We start from the raw sequence: 14,414 nt of genomic DNA, 5'->3' as shown, positions 1-14,414 counted from the left end.
TAGAGAAATGTCACTACTAATAATATTTGCATGAAGTTAAATAAAGCAACTGTAAGAGAATGTCAGACAGTTGTTCTTTAATAAGATACAGTTACACAATGAAATTATGTTGTTAATTCTGTTACATCATTGAGTGAATTCTAAATTACTATATAATGATGCACAGATCCATTTATAATTCTGATATACTGCTTTTTCACTCTCACATTGAAAAAAGCTCTTGGAAAATTTATTACCTTTTTATCTGAAACTGATTTAACATATTTCTTTCTTCACAAAAAGGTACATGGCTCTGGCATTTTGTGTCACTGTGGGTTACAGCCATTTCTCTTACGGTCTCATTTCTGAAATGACTTAAAAGTATTTTAGAACATTACAGCCCTTAAGGTAACTGGATGAAGAAAAATGACATTTCTTACTCCAACAAATGCACAAAGCATTTATGAAAGCAGACAATCACAAATGCCTGCTTTTTTAATCAATCAAATCCAGACCTTTTCTGTTGTTAACAACGCCTAGCCAGAACTAGAATGGGCACTGGGTGCCCTGGAGTTAACCAGATGAGCATGGAATTGAAGCCAAGGGTTTCTGCTCATTCTCGACCTGTCACTGATCAAAGTGACCCAAAGAAGCACTGCTTTTTAAAAGTTAAGATGTCCTTTGAGGTTATCAGACATTCTTCTGTATACAGAATGGGATGACCCCTTTCAAGCAAATCACACACTTCTACATGGACAAAACGTGCATAAGCAAAGCAATGCAGTCAGGTGGCCATGCCATAAACCTCTCACAGGTAATTTAGAAGATTATTCCTCTTCTCCTCTCACCCCACCAAAATTTAAATTTTCTTCTGGAATGCGGAGACACCATTTTCTTGCACTCCTATTCCCTAAGAAAATAATCCCAAAATAAACTGCATCATACTTAGTGTTAACGGCTCAAACCTGTACATTCAATCCTAATTCTTCTAACACATGCAGTTTCCTCTCATAATGGATCAGGTTATTCATTCAAGTTATTCATTCTTCTAGTATACTAATAGCAGTGCAGTGTGTGTTAAGAGGTAAGAGGTGGGAGGGACCACAAGATTTTGTTTTGTTCTAAATCATTCTTTGTATAAAAAAAAAATACAACACACAAACAACACCCGCTTAAGTTACATCTCCAAATAAAAGTGATGGGGCTCTGGGTTTGTCTGCCTCTAGAAAAAATGTGGAAATACAGCATTATACTTTAAAATTGAAAAAATAAATGTCTCTAGCATTACTATGTATAGCTGGAAAAGTTTCATTAAACAGTTCTTTCAAACCACACCAAACTTTGCTTGCAAGTTAGGTACATCTCATAACCCCATGTATTTTGCACTTATTAAAACAATTTTTCTTAAAGCATAGCAAAAAACATTAAAATACTTACATTTCTAGAATATGGGTTGAAAATAACTAACAAATTCATCTAAATAGGTAACAGAGAACAATATTCAAAATTTTAGTGATTTAGAAAGAAATATTGGCACTTTGACCAAATTTGCAGCTGCACTTGCACACAGTCCGTGCTTAGTCTGCATGAGCTAACAAGTTATAACAGCCTTAACAAACTGGAAAACTAAGACAAAATATTAACCTTAAAGATGAGAGAAATGCATTTAGGAAAATAACTTACCCTACTCTTAAAAGTGTGATGAAAATATATTTGGACTGAAAGTTTAGCACATGTTAAACAAACAAACAAAATATGACAACAAGATTAACACAGCATGTGAACACATTAAAAGTCTGCAGTTAAGAAATGAATCTGTTTAACATTACCACCTTTGCAGGGCTACTGTGTGTGTACTCCAATGGAAGGAAACACACAGATGCAGCATCTACATTTTGTCATTTAGTACATTTCTTCTCTCCTTCCATACAGAATACAACATTGACCACAGATGTTCAATAACACACACAATTCAGTTAATAATCAAGAACTGGCACCTTTAAAGTATTATTTTAGAAATAAAATAGAAATCAAACAGCCTAGCTTATGCGCATGAGTGTTTGGCTTGGTCTAATGACCTAGCTGTCTCAAATTATTTGACCCTCTTACACACTCTGATGCTCTTTAGTTTTGTTTCTTTTCTTTGCCAGTGTTAAACATTTTAAAGTATTCCAGAGACTACAGAAGCTAAATCTGTTGAAAAAGATCTAATACTATCTCTGTGTTTCAATCCTCATTTATCAATTGATTCTTATCTGGATCTAGTTGTGTTAACTCTTTTGTGGCTGAAATGGAAAGAATCTTTTTCCACCTCAGAAATTCAATCTTGCTTCTTATTAAAAGCATACAGCAAGTAATTTGGATAACTGCTTTCCACACTCTTCAGTATCAATATAACCAAATGTATTATGTATCACAGACGTGCATACAGCTGACAAGACTTGTAAGCAGTGCAGTAGCAGTTTGCACTTCCTAGTGACAAGCAGCTGTTTTTGAAATGTACCTCTCTACCAGGAAATGAACTTTTTTACTTTCAAGAAATTGAATGGAGTTGCTTATTTGCCTTATGCTGATTACATTCCATACCAGCATACTGTATCAGCAGTAATCAGGGTCCCTCTACAGGATATATCAAAATATTCCTTATTCAAATGCCTTCATCCTGTCCTGAGCTACACTACTTAAACTGTGTCCATAGACAAGTGCTATTGGTCATTATCTATCTGTTTTAGAGCTTCTTTTGGCTCTAAAGAGTGTGGGGGTTTTGGGTGTGGGTTTTTGGTTGGGTTTTTTTTGTTGTTGTTGGGTGGGTGGTTTTTTTTAATTAAAGTACTATTTAATGGTCCCTATTCAGGCACGCTTTGGTACTGTAAATTATAAAAATAAATTACTTTTCCTCTCTTTTTTTTACAGTACAATGCCTCTCAGGTAAGTAAGTTCCTCTTATGTCCAACTTTAAATAAAAATCTGCTGTTAATATACCAATCATTTACTAACTCCTCTTTTGGGTAACACAATCTTTCAGTTATCATTAGTCAGTATCAGATCACAATTGGAAACCAGTTTTTAGAAAGTCAAAATGTCCCCTGGTACAGAGTCAACCTGCTGAAATCCTCCAGGTTGAACTTCCCTCCCCTGCTTGAATGCCATCCAAGCTGAAAGTTTCTCCCTCTCTATTTTTTTGTTTTGTTTTGGATTTTTGTGGTGGTTTGGTTTTGGTTGGGTTTTTTGTGGGATTTTTGTTTGTTTGTTGTTTGGGTTGGGGTTTGTTTGTTTGTTTGGTTTGTTTTATTCCTCTGTTACCCCCTCTCCCGCCCCCGGCCCCTTCCCCCCAGTCCTCCCGCCCCCCCCCCCCCCCCCCCCCCCCCCCCCCCCCCCTTCACTCAGAGGAGCCAAGCAATTGTGCAAGATTAGCTATAATACACAAGGCGCGTATCACTAAGTGCATGGTACAGAGACACTGGCTCCTGTGATTAATTATCAGTTATTACTGGCCTTGCAGTAACATTTTCGCTTTCCCGTCAGAACCGGCATACCAAGCTGCCTTAAACACGGCCCCTGGTGAAGGAGCAGCTCTGGGGAGGACGCCAAGGCACAACTCCGCTGAGACGGGGTGAGAGAGAGGGAGCGAGCAGGGAGAGAGAGCGGAGAAGGACCCGAGGACTGAAACTGTCTCCTCTAACGACCCTCAGCTCCGTGCTGGCAACAGCTCCAGCAGGACGGCTCGCCGCTCCTTCCCTCTCTGAATAAAACTGTGTTCTGCCACATGAAGTCAATTATGCCGTTCTGAGGGGCCCCCTACATTTAGTATCACTTTGATTTGGGGGCTTATGTACTCAAGGAAGAAAGAAAGGACTTTTGCTGGGATAGCAGATACTTTTATTTATGGGATGGGAGGAGAGTGAGGGGGTAAAAGACTGGAACAAAACAAAAGCAAACAAAGAAAGAAAAACAGTCTTATTACAAGCAAAGCTCTATTTGGAAACTTTAAAATAAATGCTTTGGGATTACTTAAAAGCTTTCTCTTTTTTTGCCTTTTTTAAAAAAGGAGCCCGTAGGAAAGCAATGAAGTAACCATGCACATTCCGATGACATAGTTATGACAGTTCAGAGGCTAACTATGTAGTGATGAATGAAACAAAAATGAAACATGGAAAGAAAAAAAAAAAAGGAAGAACAAAAAAAAAAGAGAGAGAGAGAGAGAGCAAGCACAAGAATGCCATGTTTTAAAATAAACGAAAGTAACATACCTGTTGGGACATTCTGAATAAGAGGTTAGTGTCAGTGTTCTGCCATGTCCCCATGAAACCAGAGTCAGTCGCTGCCGTTCTTGTTCCGAACTGCATGGAGTTGTCAGTGCAGGAGTCTCTTAAAGTCAAGTCTCTTGCCCTCTTTCGTTCTCTGTGTCTCTGTGTGTGTCTTTCTCTCACATCCACTTCTGCCTCTTCAGACTGAAAAGTGAAGGTGGATTTTTTGAGCCTCTTGGCAGCCAGTAGCAGGAGTGTAGTGTAGTTAAGAAGCTAGCTGTACTGTACGTTTCATTTGGGAAGGGGGGATTCAGGGGAGAGGGTCAGAGCTTCTTTCGCACCTTCAGCAGAGATACCCCTATCATTTATGCATAGATTGCGACTCCCCAAGCTCGCCTTTGCTCAGTTTAACAGCTGCCTGTCAGGTGTGCATGCAGCACTAAGGAGACCCAACCATCAGCTTCAAACTCTCAGCCACTGGATGTCATTGGATAGCAGAGCAAAGAGTCAACTGCACTGCTCCACTGTCAGGCACCAAATGACATCCTGCACTAACCCTTCAGTCCACAGATACACACACACACACACACACACACACACATTCTCTCTAAGTAGCACAATGATCAGAGTGATCTGGGAGAAAGAAAAGGCTGTGGCCCTTTTCCTTTCTGTTTTTTGTCAACAACGTTGTCAAGTACAGCATGCAATATCTGACACTTGCCTACCACACAGGATTAGGAAACCTTACACAGAAAAGAAAAAGAAAAAGAAAAAAAAAAAAAAGAAAAAGAAAAAAAAAAGGAAAAAAAAAAGAAAAAAAGAAAAAAGAAAAAAATAAAGAAAACAGAGGCATGCAAGCAAGCAAATATTCTTAAACAAAATCAATATTCACTTAGAAGTAAAACATAAAAGTTGGCCTGGTAATTTTCTGAATATTAGTCAGACAAGAATTGTGGGATAGCCAGTTCCTATCCCAAATAAAACTCTTACCAAAGAGGGGAAAAAAGACATGATCCAACTTCTTTTGAAATATAACCAGAAAGTCACATGCACATTTGATCTCTCACACCCCTATCTTCTCCTGCTCACTGCTATGTCTTAAGCAGCATCATGAGCAAGAAAGTACAAGGAAATGAAAAGGCTAGTCCCTTCCCCCCTACCCCAAAAGATCAAAAGTATTTCTTTATTTTGGGTTGTGTTTTGATTTGGGTGGGGGTTTTTTGGTTTTTGTTGTTTGGGGTTTTTTTTAAGTAGCTGGTTGAAGCAGATACAATACACCTTTCAAATCATAAAGAACAAAGAAATTAATCACAGCAAAAAAAGAAGCAAGCCCCACACAGTTAAAAAGTAGCACAAATGAAACAGTATTTTTCCTTTAAAATCCCTCTTCTGTACTTAAGGTACAATATGATATAACAGAATAAATTATATTACTGCAACACTGGTTTTAATTACAATGGCTTTTAAAAGTGAATCTTATTTGAAAATTTCTTACCCACTTTATCCTTTACATACAGACAAGAAATCATAACTCTGCAAACAAACTTCATAAATCCAAAACAAAATTCATGCACTATCCTTTCCAACATAAGGAGCATTCATCTTCTAATAAAATCTACAAATTTAGGACGACAAATGTACCACTCACTGCTTTTTTCTTAACTCAGGAATAACAATAAACCTCACTCTCTGAAACAACAAAAGAAACAGAAGAGACCTTCAGTGGCAGCTCTGTGTCATTAGTGTGCAATGAGAAAAGATGAGAAGATGTACACTATGTTGACACAAATGTGCCTTCCCCTCTAGACCCTACATCTCTTGAAAGCTTTTCTGTTAAACTTTCCTCCAGTTCAGCACCATTAAGTACAAAAAAAAAAAAAAAAAAAAAAAAAAAAAAAAAAAAAAAAAAAAAAAAGAGGGTCTCAAAAGCAGCAAATTCAATATCCAAGAAGAAACAAGCAAGAACCCCAAGAACTCTTGCCTTAAAATATATTAAGTCCACCTGTGGTCAATAAAATTATTATCTACTGGGGAGGGGAGAATGACACTTGGGAGTCAATTGTGCCAACAGTGGCTGTACCTTTACAGCTAGCTATTAGCCCCTCAAATTCTCTCTAAAATTTGCCAGCCTCTTCATTTCTGAAGTGGCACTCAGTGCCTCAGTCAAGCTGCATGCTCAGCTCCTGATCTTCCCACTAATGGCTGTTATTTGTGGGAGGCTTAAGGACACTGTCAATAGCAAGCTTCCTCCTCTCCGTTCTGCATCTCTTGCGTACTCTCCTCGCTGTCTTTATCTCCACCTCTTACCACCCCACCCCCCTCCGGCCCCGTTCTTTTTTCCGTCCTGCAGTCCTCTCCCAGAGAATAAAAAACACCCATGCACAGAAACACACACACGTGTGCTTGCGCTCTCTCTCTCGCTCTCTCTCTGTCTCTCTCTCTCTCATACACACACACACACACGCAGACACACACACACACACACGCAAAATCAACTGGCATGCAGCAGCAAGCACCTGCAGTAATAGACTCTTTTATTAAAACTGTTATTCTGCAAGACTTGAAATTCCCGGTGGACCGGGCCATGTCAAAGCCGATATAATTAACTAGAGGCTCAGCAACGGATCAATTACCAGACAAGCAAGTGATAGTGAAATCAATGAAAGATCATCAGCCACATTATCAGTGTTGCAACTCATTAGGGTAAAACTGAGAAATGTGCTCAAAGCGAGCCCAAGCAAGGTGGCATTACAAAACAAAGGGCTAATTTGGAGACCCTGCTGTGAACAATCTGTAACAGAATTAGCCTTTTTTTCCCCTAAACTGCAGAGCTCAGTAACGAAATGTGACAGACTGAGAGAAGCAGTTTATTAAGACACCAACTCCAAGTTTATTTAGTTCATAAACTCTCTCCTAGAAAATCAATACAGTCTGTACAGGGTTATTAGGCTGACTTGCTAATACATCCAAATCTGGTCTTCCCAAGCAGAAATCTTGGCCAGAATGCTACAACCTTGCAGAAATCTAAGCATATTCAGACCACTGTATCAAAGCAGGACTATCATTTAATGTTAAATGTGTGACTTCTCCTTCAGAACCTTTCAAAGAAAGAAATTATTTCCCCTCTAAAGACCATGACAGAAAAGAAACAAAATTTGGTCTGCCAGTTCTGGTACAGCTTGGGTCACCCCTAAATTTATGGCACCTACATAGCATTTTGTTTGGCACATTAATGTCGGCATATAAACCCAAGAAAACAAATACTTACTGAACTTCAAAAGGGGATATGAAAAGTAGCATTCACTAGGAGATAAATGTAATCATTGCAGGAAAAATACAAAAGAAATACACCTCTTACAATAGTAGACTAAACCTTCTCTAACTGTAAGAAACAAACAAAACAAAAAAACTAAACAAGCCATCATGAAAAAACAAACAAACAAACAAACAACCCCAAGCCTGAAATACAGCAAAAATTGTAATAATCAGCCTCCAGACTTAACCCCCGCCCCTAGTTCCCTTGGTAATCTATTGCCCTCTGCTTACTGCTTTAATTCTTATTCATTTGCTATAATTCCTTTCCAAAGGAGGCAGAAACAGTCTTTGAATCTTCTGTGAGAAGCACAAGAACTACTACTTAACTATACAAGTTTGGCACAAACTGACTGAGAGGGTATTTTTTCTCTCCCCTTTGGCTAACTCATATGAGAATCAAAACCAGTGTAGACAAGGTAAGATCTCTAACAGCATTTAAAACAACAAGCCCTTTAAAAAGCATTTACAAAAAATGCCATTTTTCATAATTTCTTTAAAGCAGGAATATGTTCTGCAAGTATTTCAATGCCATCCAATGGCATTTATGCTGAAAAATAAAGGATCTGTGAAATTATTTTAGAGTTTCAGCTCGTGGGAATACCCAGGTGCTGAATAGAAGAGGTGGATTCAGAATCCAGGTTTAATAGAACTTAAAATGGAGTGCAGTTTCAGTAGTGTACTTAATTTTTTTGGATAATTTTAAGTGCTTTGTGAACTGTGAGAGTAACAGTTTTTCTTTCTTTTGATTTTTAACTAATACCTTTTACCTACTATCACAGACAATTACATTCAATGTGCAGCTTTATGAATCTTTTAAAAATATAACATTGGTGATTTCGTAGTTCCTCTTAAAACTACCAATACAGAAATGCACCATATGGCAAGAAACACAGAAAAGGGGATTACAGAAAACCCAGGTGATGTCAATAAGAAAATCTAGCAGATTGTGCTATACAATGCAAATACAATTTTTTTTCTAGATTCCATTATTATGACCATTTAAGTGTTAATTAGTTCAGTCAAATAGTTAATACAAATATTAACTGAACATTGAAAAAAATTTTCTTCTTTTTGTTGCAATTATTTTGTATTATTAATTAAGCTGTTAAAACATGCAACAGTTACTATCTTTTTAATGTTCAATAATATGTAAACTCTTTAAAGGGATTTTTGTTCCATGTTCTCAGCTTTAGATATTAATCAAGAAAATAATTGCAGAGGAATTTATTTTAAAAAGTCTACATGCATATAGCTATGTACTGTACATGTACACTCAATGAGGTCCAATTAGCTGGAAAGAATTTGCATTTCAGTTAGTATGAGCTAACAAGACTGTAGGGAGACAATGCAATCCTACTAGCAGGGCAAGAAAGAATGGTGGTTTTCTGTAAGCATTAATTCCCATAACTGATCATTTAAAAATGTTACTGATCTTTACAGTATTTGTTTTTCAAACATCTAGGAGTTCAGTATAAATGTTTATGTTAACTGTACATGCAGCAGTGTCCCTGAGACTACTCCTGGGGGGAAATAAAAAAAAAAAAAAAAAAAAAGATAAACCACTGAGCATAGACTTATTATTTCTTTTGATTTTAGTATTTGCATTTCTATTTAATGACAACAATTGATCAATTATTCTAAAGGAACATTCCTGACATTTAGTGTTTAGTCTCAAGATTCATTACAGATACTAGCAAAAAAAAATTCATAAACTACTTAAGTCTTTTTATGCAAATGTTCCCATTTCCAATAATAACAATATATACACAGAGCATACACAGTTAGTGATATCATTTCTGCAGACATAGTTTCCCTAAATCTCTCTACCCTCAACTGACTTATTGGATAGTACCTGTAATTCCCAGAGTTGATTTTGCTGTACATGTTAACAGTTTCTTTAATTTGTAATGACAGTAAACTGGCCTTTGTTCTTCCTTTATTCACCATTCATTTCTAGGCTTGGTTAAGAAGATAGCTGGGATAAAGATCAGTGGGTTTTCATGTGACACATTCTGGTATTCATCTAATAGCCCATCAGGACAAAACTGTCCCTGTTCTTGCCAAAACAATGAAAATGGTCTTCCACGTCGCATGACAATCATCCCTTACTTGAGCTGAAACAAGCAAGCTTATAGAATTGAGTTGTTTTAAAGACACTTTGTAACTGAGTATTCCATATTGCCTCCAAAAAAAGTATACATTTTACCATGAAAGAGTAAATTCTTCTACTTGTCAATACAATAATGTGAGCAAAGGCTCAAATGATTATGTTGTTATCCATGGATAACAACAAAGCTGTGAATTGTGTCTTATCAGGAGTATAATCTTATACTTGAAATTATGCAAAGCCATCCTAATGGTCATATTCAGAGAGGTGGTGATTCTGCTGTGGAAATATCATTCTTTAACATTCTCTCCTGCTTAAGAATTATAGAAGGAACTCTGAGATATCTGTTAGACTCCAAGAAATGTTAACAAATGTCTAAAATTTAAAAGGAAGAATGGAATGGAGATTATTATAAAGGTAGATTATTATCTACCTAGACATGAGGGGGGGATGTCAGCATTGTATTTTCTCTGAAACATGTCATCCTTACTTTGTAAAACTTTTTTGAGTGAGTTTTAATAGGTGACTTCTGACTTATAACAAAATGCATGGAACTGATTATGTTGTCATACAACAATGAATACTTTTTAGCTTCTTGTGTTCCAAATGTCTTTGCTGAATCCTTTTTCTCTACCTTATCAACAGTATTGTGCATTTAGGAATCTGTTCTTCACTTTGATATATGTGCCTGATTCACATTTATATTTTACATCTTTCTTTAAGAAGAATTTTAGGTGAAAAGTGTTCCAATATCTATATCTTCAGACAAATGAAGCATGGCAGAGCTTTTCAACACCAGTAAAAAATTCATTTATAATTAAAAATCATCTTTTCAAACTCTTGCATACTCTGACTATGTATCCTTTTTTTTTTTCTTTTTTCCAGACAGATATTCAATTTCTTCCCCATTACACATTAGGTGACATAACAGCACTTCTATTCCTAAAGCAGGTGATCACAATGTGAAGGTTGGCAGAGATGCCCAGTTGCAGGTTAGGAGAATGAACACTAGAGGAAAGTTCTTGTCAGCTGCAGGTGATATATAATTTTTTGCTTTCTTGTTTTCCTTTTGTTGTAGCTTTTCATTTGGAATTTAAACAAGCCAATACTGGGAGTTCAGGCTTCTTGAAACTACTTTTTACAGGGGAAATCACATGTATGTTTCTCAACCTGCTTTGTAAGGGAGATACACAGTGCATACACATATATTAATCACAAAACACAGATGAAATGGAGGATGCATAAAGTTATTTTAAAAGTAAATTGATAAAGGCCTTGTAAAAACACAATCCAATGCCAAGTAATAGAAGCTGACTGAGCCCATTAAATTTTCTAAGTAATTACTTGCTGTTTTAAAAAAGGTATTCTACATATCAGCATAGCACTTAATTAGTAATAACTCTGCATATATATGAGTAATTGTCCTGGCTTAGAGTAGGACAGATCCTCTGTTGCCCCAAGAGGGGCAAAAGAATGATGCTCACACAAATGGATTGGATAGTGATAGAAAGTTTAAATGGAAAAGTAATTGATATTTTACAGAAACTGCAAAGCATAGTGATGACAATATCCCAAGCATACAGGTTTTCCCTTACACCACATCCAAAAGTCCCGAGCTTCCCTTCTCCCAACCTGAGGGTGCACTCAACCCCGCCCCCGGACTCTTTCTTTCCCCCCTCCACTGCCGGGCTACTTTCTGGCTGGCCAGGTCTGAGACTGCACCTCCCCACCCCCCTTCTTATCCTGGCATTAGGCCTAAACAGCCCTAAGAGGCCTGAGATAATCCCCCACCATTACCCGTTAGGGAAGCATCTCCCACGGGAGCAGAGAGGGAAGAAAAAGAAAGACAGTGACTTTGCAGATGGATTTATAGGGTGCAGGATTTATGGGTGGACACTCAGGATACTGGAGGTGTAACTCATGTGGTAGCCCAGGAGGCATCCAGCCTAAACTGCCATGGTAATATACTAAACTAAAAAAAGTCCATGCTTTTCTTAGAATAATTTTACATGTCAAGCAAAAAATTGGTGTAAACACCTTAGTTTGCAGACAGGTAAACAGGGCAGCTCATTCTGCACACATTCAAGAGTATCACATCTTTTCATTTTGTATCTGTGTCAATGTCTTTTTTCATCACAAAACCAAAGGATAAAAGGTAACCATGTAAAGATATGAGAATCTGATTCAAAGAACAGTAGATACAACAAGCTCCAAGAGATTCTGACATAAACTGTGCATTTCATGAAAAGTCTATATGGCCCATCACTGACATAACAGTGCAATTCACACATTCTGTGGTATTAAAAGGACACTTGACATGCCATATAAACCAAGGAAGATGTACAACACAAAAAAAAATGTATTTCACTTTTAAATAAAATATTTCAAAACCAATTGTATCTGCTGAGACTTAAGTTCAAGGGTCAAGAAAAAAAAAAAGCAACTTTTAAAATACCAGTGCAACAACCCACTCATGGAGAAAGATCATTCAAATATTTTGGTCCTAAAGTCCCCACATTTGCACATGTTCACATCCTCAGATTATCCTTAAACTGTGGATTATAGAGGTGTACTACAAGATTACTGCATCTTTTAGCTATTGATTAAGCAAGGTTTGTATTTTTAATATACTATTAAATTCAGCAAATTTTGTGGGTTTGGTTTGATTTTGTTTGAGTTTTTTGTTTTTTGGTTTGTTTGTTTTTTTTAAACACATCATAAACTTGTGGAAATTGTCTGCTGCATACTGGTGTAGTGAAAAACCTTTACAAAGGTCTTTCATTGTTCTCATCATTTTAGCATACTGTCTCCCTAACAAGCAAGGTCTTTGGATTTCACAACAGCCTAAAGGGTTTAGGTTAAACTTATGATCTAATTATTCAATAATATAATCTATTATGCCCCTTCCATAAGCTATTGTGCTGCTTCCTAGTAACAATTATTTGGTATCTAAAATGTAAGTCTGTCATAATTAAATAACTAAACTGACCCAAAAATCCTAGTGGCTTATAAAACAGCTGAATTTTAGATGGCTGAAAACACACTTCATACACAAATGCAAGACTGAAATAAAAGCAGTTATGGTTTTCTAATTACTGACTTATTCACAGTACACAGAATTGTCTGAACTGCCCAGTGTCCTACTAGTTCTTTAGACAATTAGGAAAAGGTGCATTAGCTAGAACTCAGCAGTCTCTGTCTCACTTCTCTCTGGAGGACCGGTGAAATGATGAGCTCCATCACCTGGCCAGCAGTAGCAGCAGCCACAAACTCACCTCAGGGACTTGGACAAAGAGATTCATCTGCAGCCTTGGCAGCAACTGAAGTATGCTGTACTAACAGACAGTCACACAACCACACACTGGCACAAAGTCCTTTCATTAAGAGCTGTTGTCTAAGTGACCTGTCACAGAGTCTCATAAAACAGCATTACTACTGTAGGCCAAAATAAGATTGATCTTCGAGCTTCATGGTCTCCTGTTGACAACAGTGCATTATAAAACCAATACTAAATACTTTATAAACAAGTCTCCCTCCAGTGTATTAGATGAACCGTGCATATTTCATGCCCTATAGTTAGGTATCCACATATGCATCAGACAATTAAATAATTTATAGGATACTCAGAAGTGCTGCAAGACTCAATAAACTTTCAAATACTTGTGAGCTACTATTTTGTTTGAAAACATACAAAACCCCCAAACAAACAAAGACACACACACACACCAAAAAACCCCTCCACAATCACAAAAAACCCAAACACCTGCTCACCTGCTGAATATAGAGCATCCGCAAAATCCATTTTTTATAACGTCTTTTCACCTGAAATATCCTCATTGCAAACAAACAAAGCCACCTCTCCACTCAGTTAAAAATAAAAGACTAATTTTTTAAAAAACAAACCCTACAATATAACTTTCATTACTCTATATTTCATCTTCCTCAGCTTGGCATCAGACTTCTTTTTTGTCCTTTTGTATGCTCTGGCCAACGTGGCTTCAAGAACCTTCTCTGCAATGTCTGCCATCTGGAACCACCTAGCATTTCTCTCCCTCATTCTCCATCTATTTTCAGCCTTCATCTGGAAACAGTGTGTCTGTCTTCCCATATCTATGTCTCTTAACTTCTAGTAAAAAGAAAGTAACAACTTTTTAATTTTATTAACTCTGCATAGAGTTTTGGAGATAAATTTTGTGTGAAAGATACTATGCAAAGACATTTCTATATTAAATCAAAAGAGTGCAGGGGCAGGAGTTTACAATTAAAAATATCTAAAAATACTTCCTATTTTGTTAAATTTAATACATATGAAAATATTTGGGGTGATTTTTTTTTTTCAACTAGTGACTTCAACAGAAAATGAAAAAATAGTTTTGTAATTCATTCACACTTTCAGAAAAAAATAATCAATTGGCCTGCTTTAAAAAGAATTGTGGAAAGCATGCCATTTTTAGACAAGTATTTCTGAGTACATTTAGCACATTTAGAAGAAAATCAGAATATGTAGTTCTCTTTCACCACCACCCTAAGCAGAAAAGTTGTTCTCTGTATTTCTGCCATAGCAGATGAAGAGATGCTAACTGTACATAAAACCCGATAGCAACATGGGAGGTATGAACAGACTGAGCGATTATAATATTAAGACATTACAGGACAAATAAGGTTGCTACTTCATTGGTTTAGCTTCAAAACACCAAAATGCTGTTTACGACCAGGCTGAAATTTTCACTGTCTGAATCTCTGTTAAAATGAAATCTGTAAGCAGA

At 36.8% G+C, this 14,414-nt stretch overlaps 1 protein-coding gene across 1 annotated transcript in view; it reads right to left on the bottom strand.

Moving 5' to 3' along the window:
* Positions 1-14,414, bottom strand: part of BNC2 (basonuclin 2) — a 357,505-nt gene that overhangs the window by 253,698 nt on the left and 89,393 nt on the right. The window contains exon 3 of the mRNA XM_054178353.1: positions 4,230-4,430. Coding sequence (XP_054034328.1) covers positions 4,230-4,430 — 201 coding nt within the window. The remainder of the gene's footprint in view (positions 1-4,229; positions 4,431-14,414) is intronic.

This window comes from Dryobates pubescens, chromosome Z (assembly GCF_014839835.1).
Source record: "Dryobates pubescens isolate bDryPub1 chromosome Z, bDryPub1.pri, whole genome shotgun sequence".
Taxonomy (NCBI): Eukaryota; Metazoa; Chordata; class Aves; order Piciformes; family Picidae; genus Dryobates; species Dryobates pubescens.
Note: the sequence above shows the minus strand (reverse complement) of the source record. Positions and strands in the feature narration are given on the sequence as shown.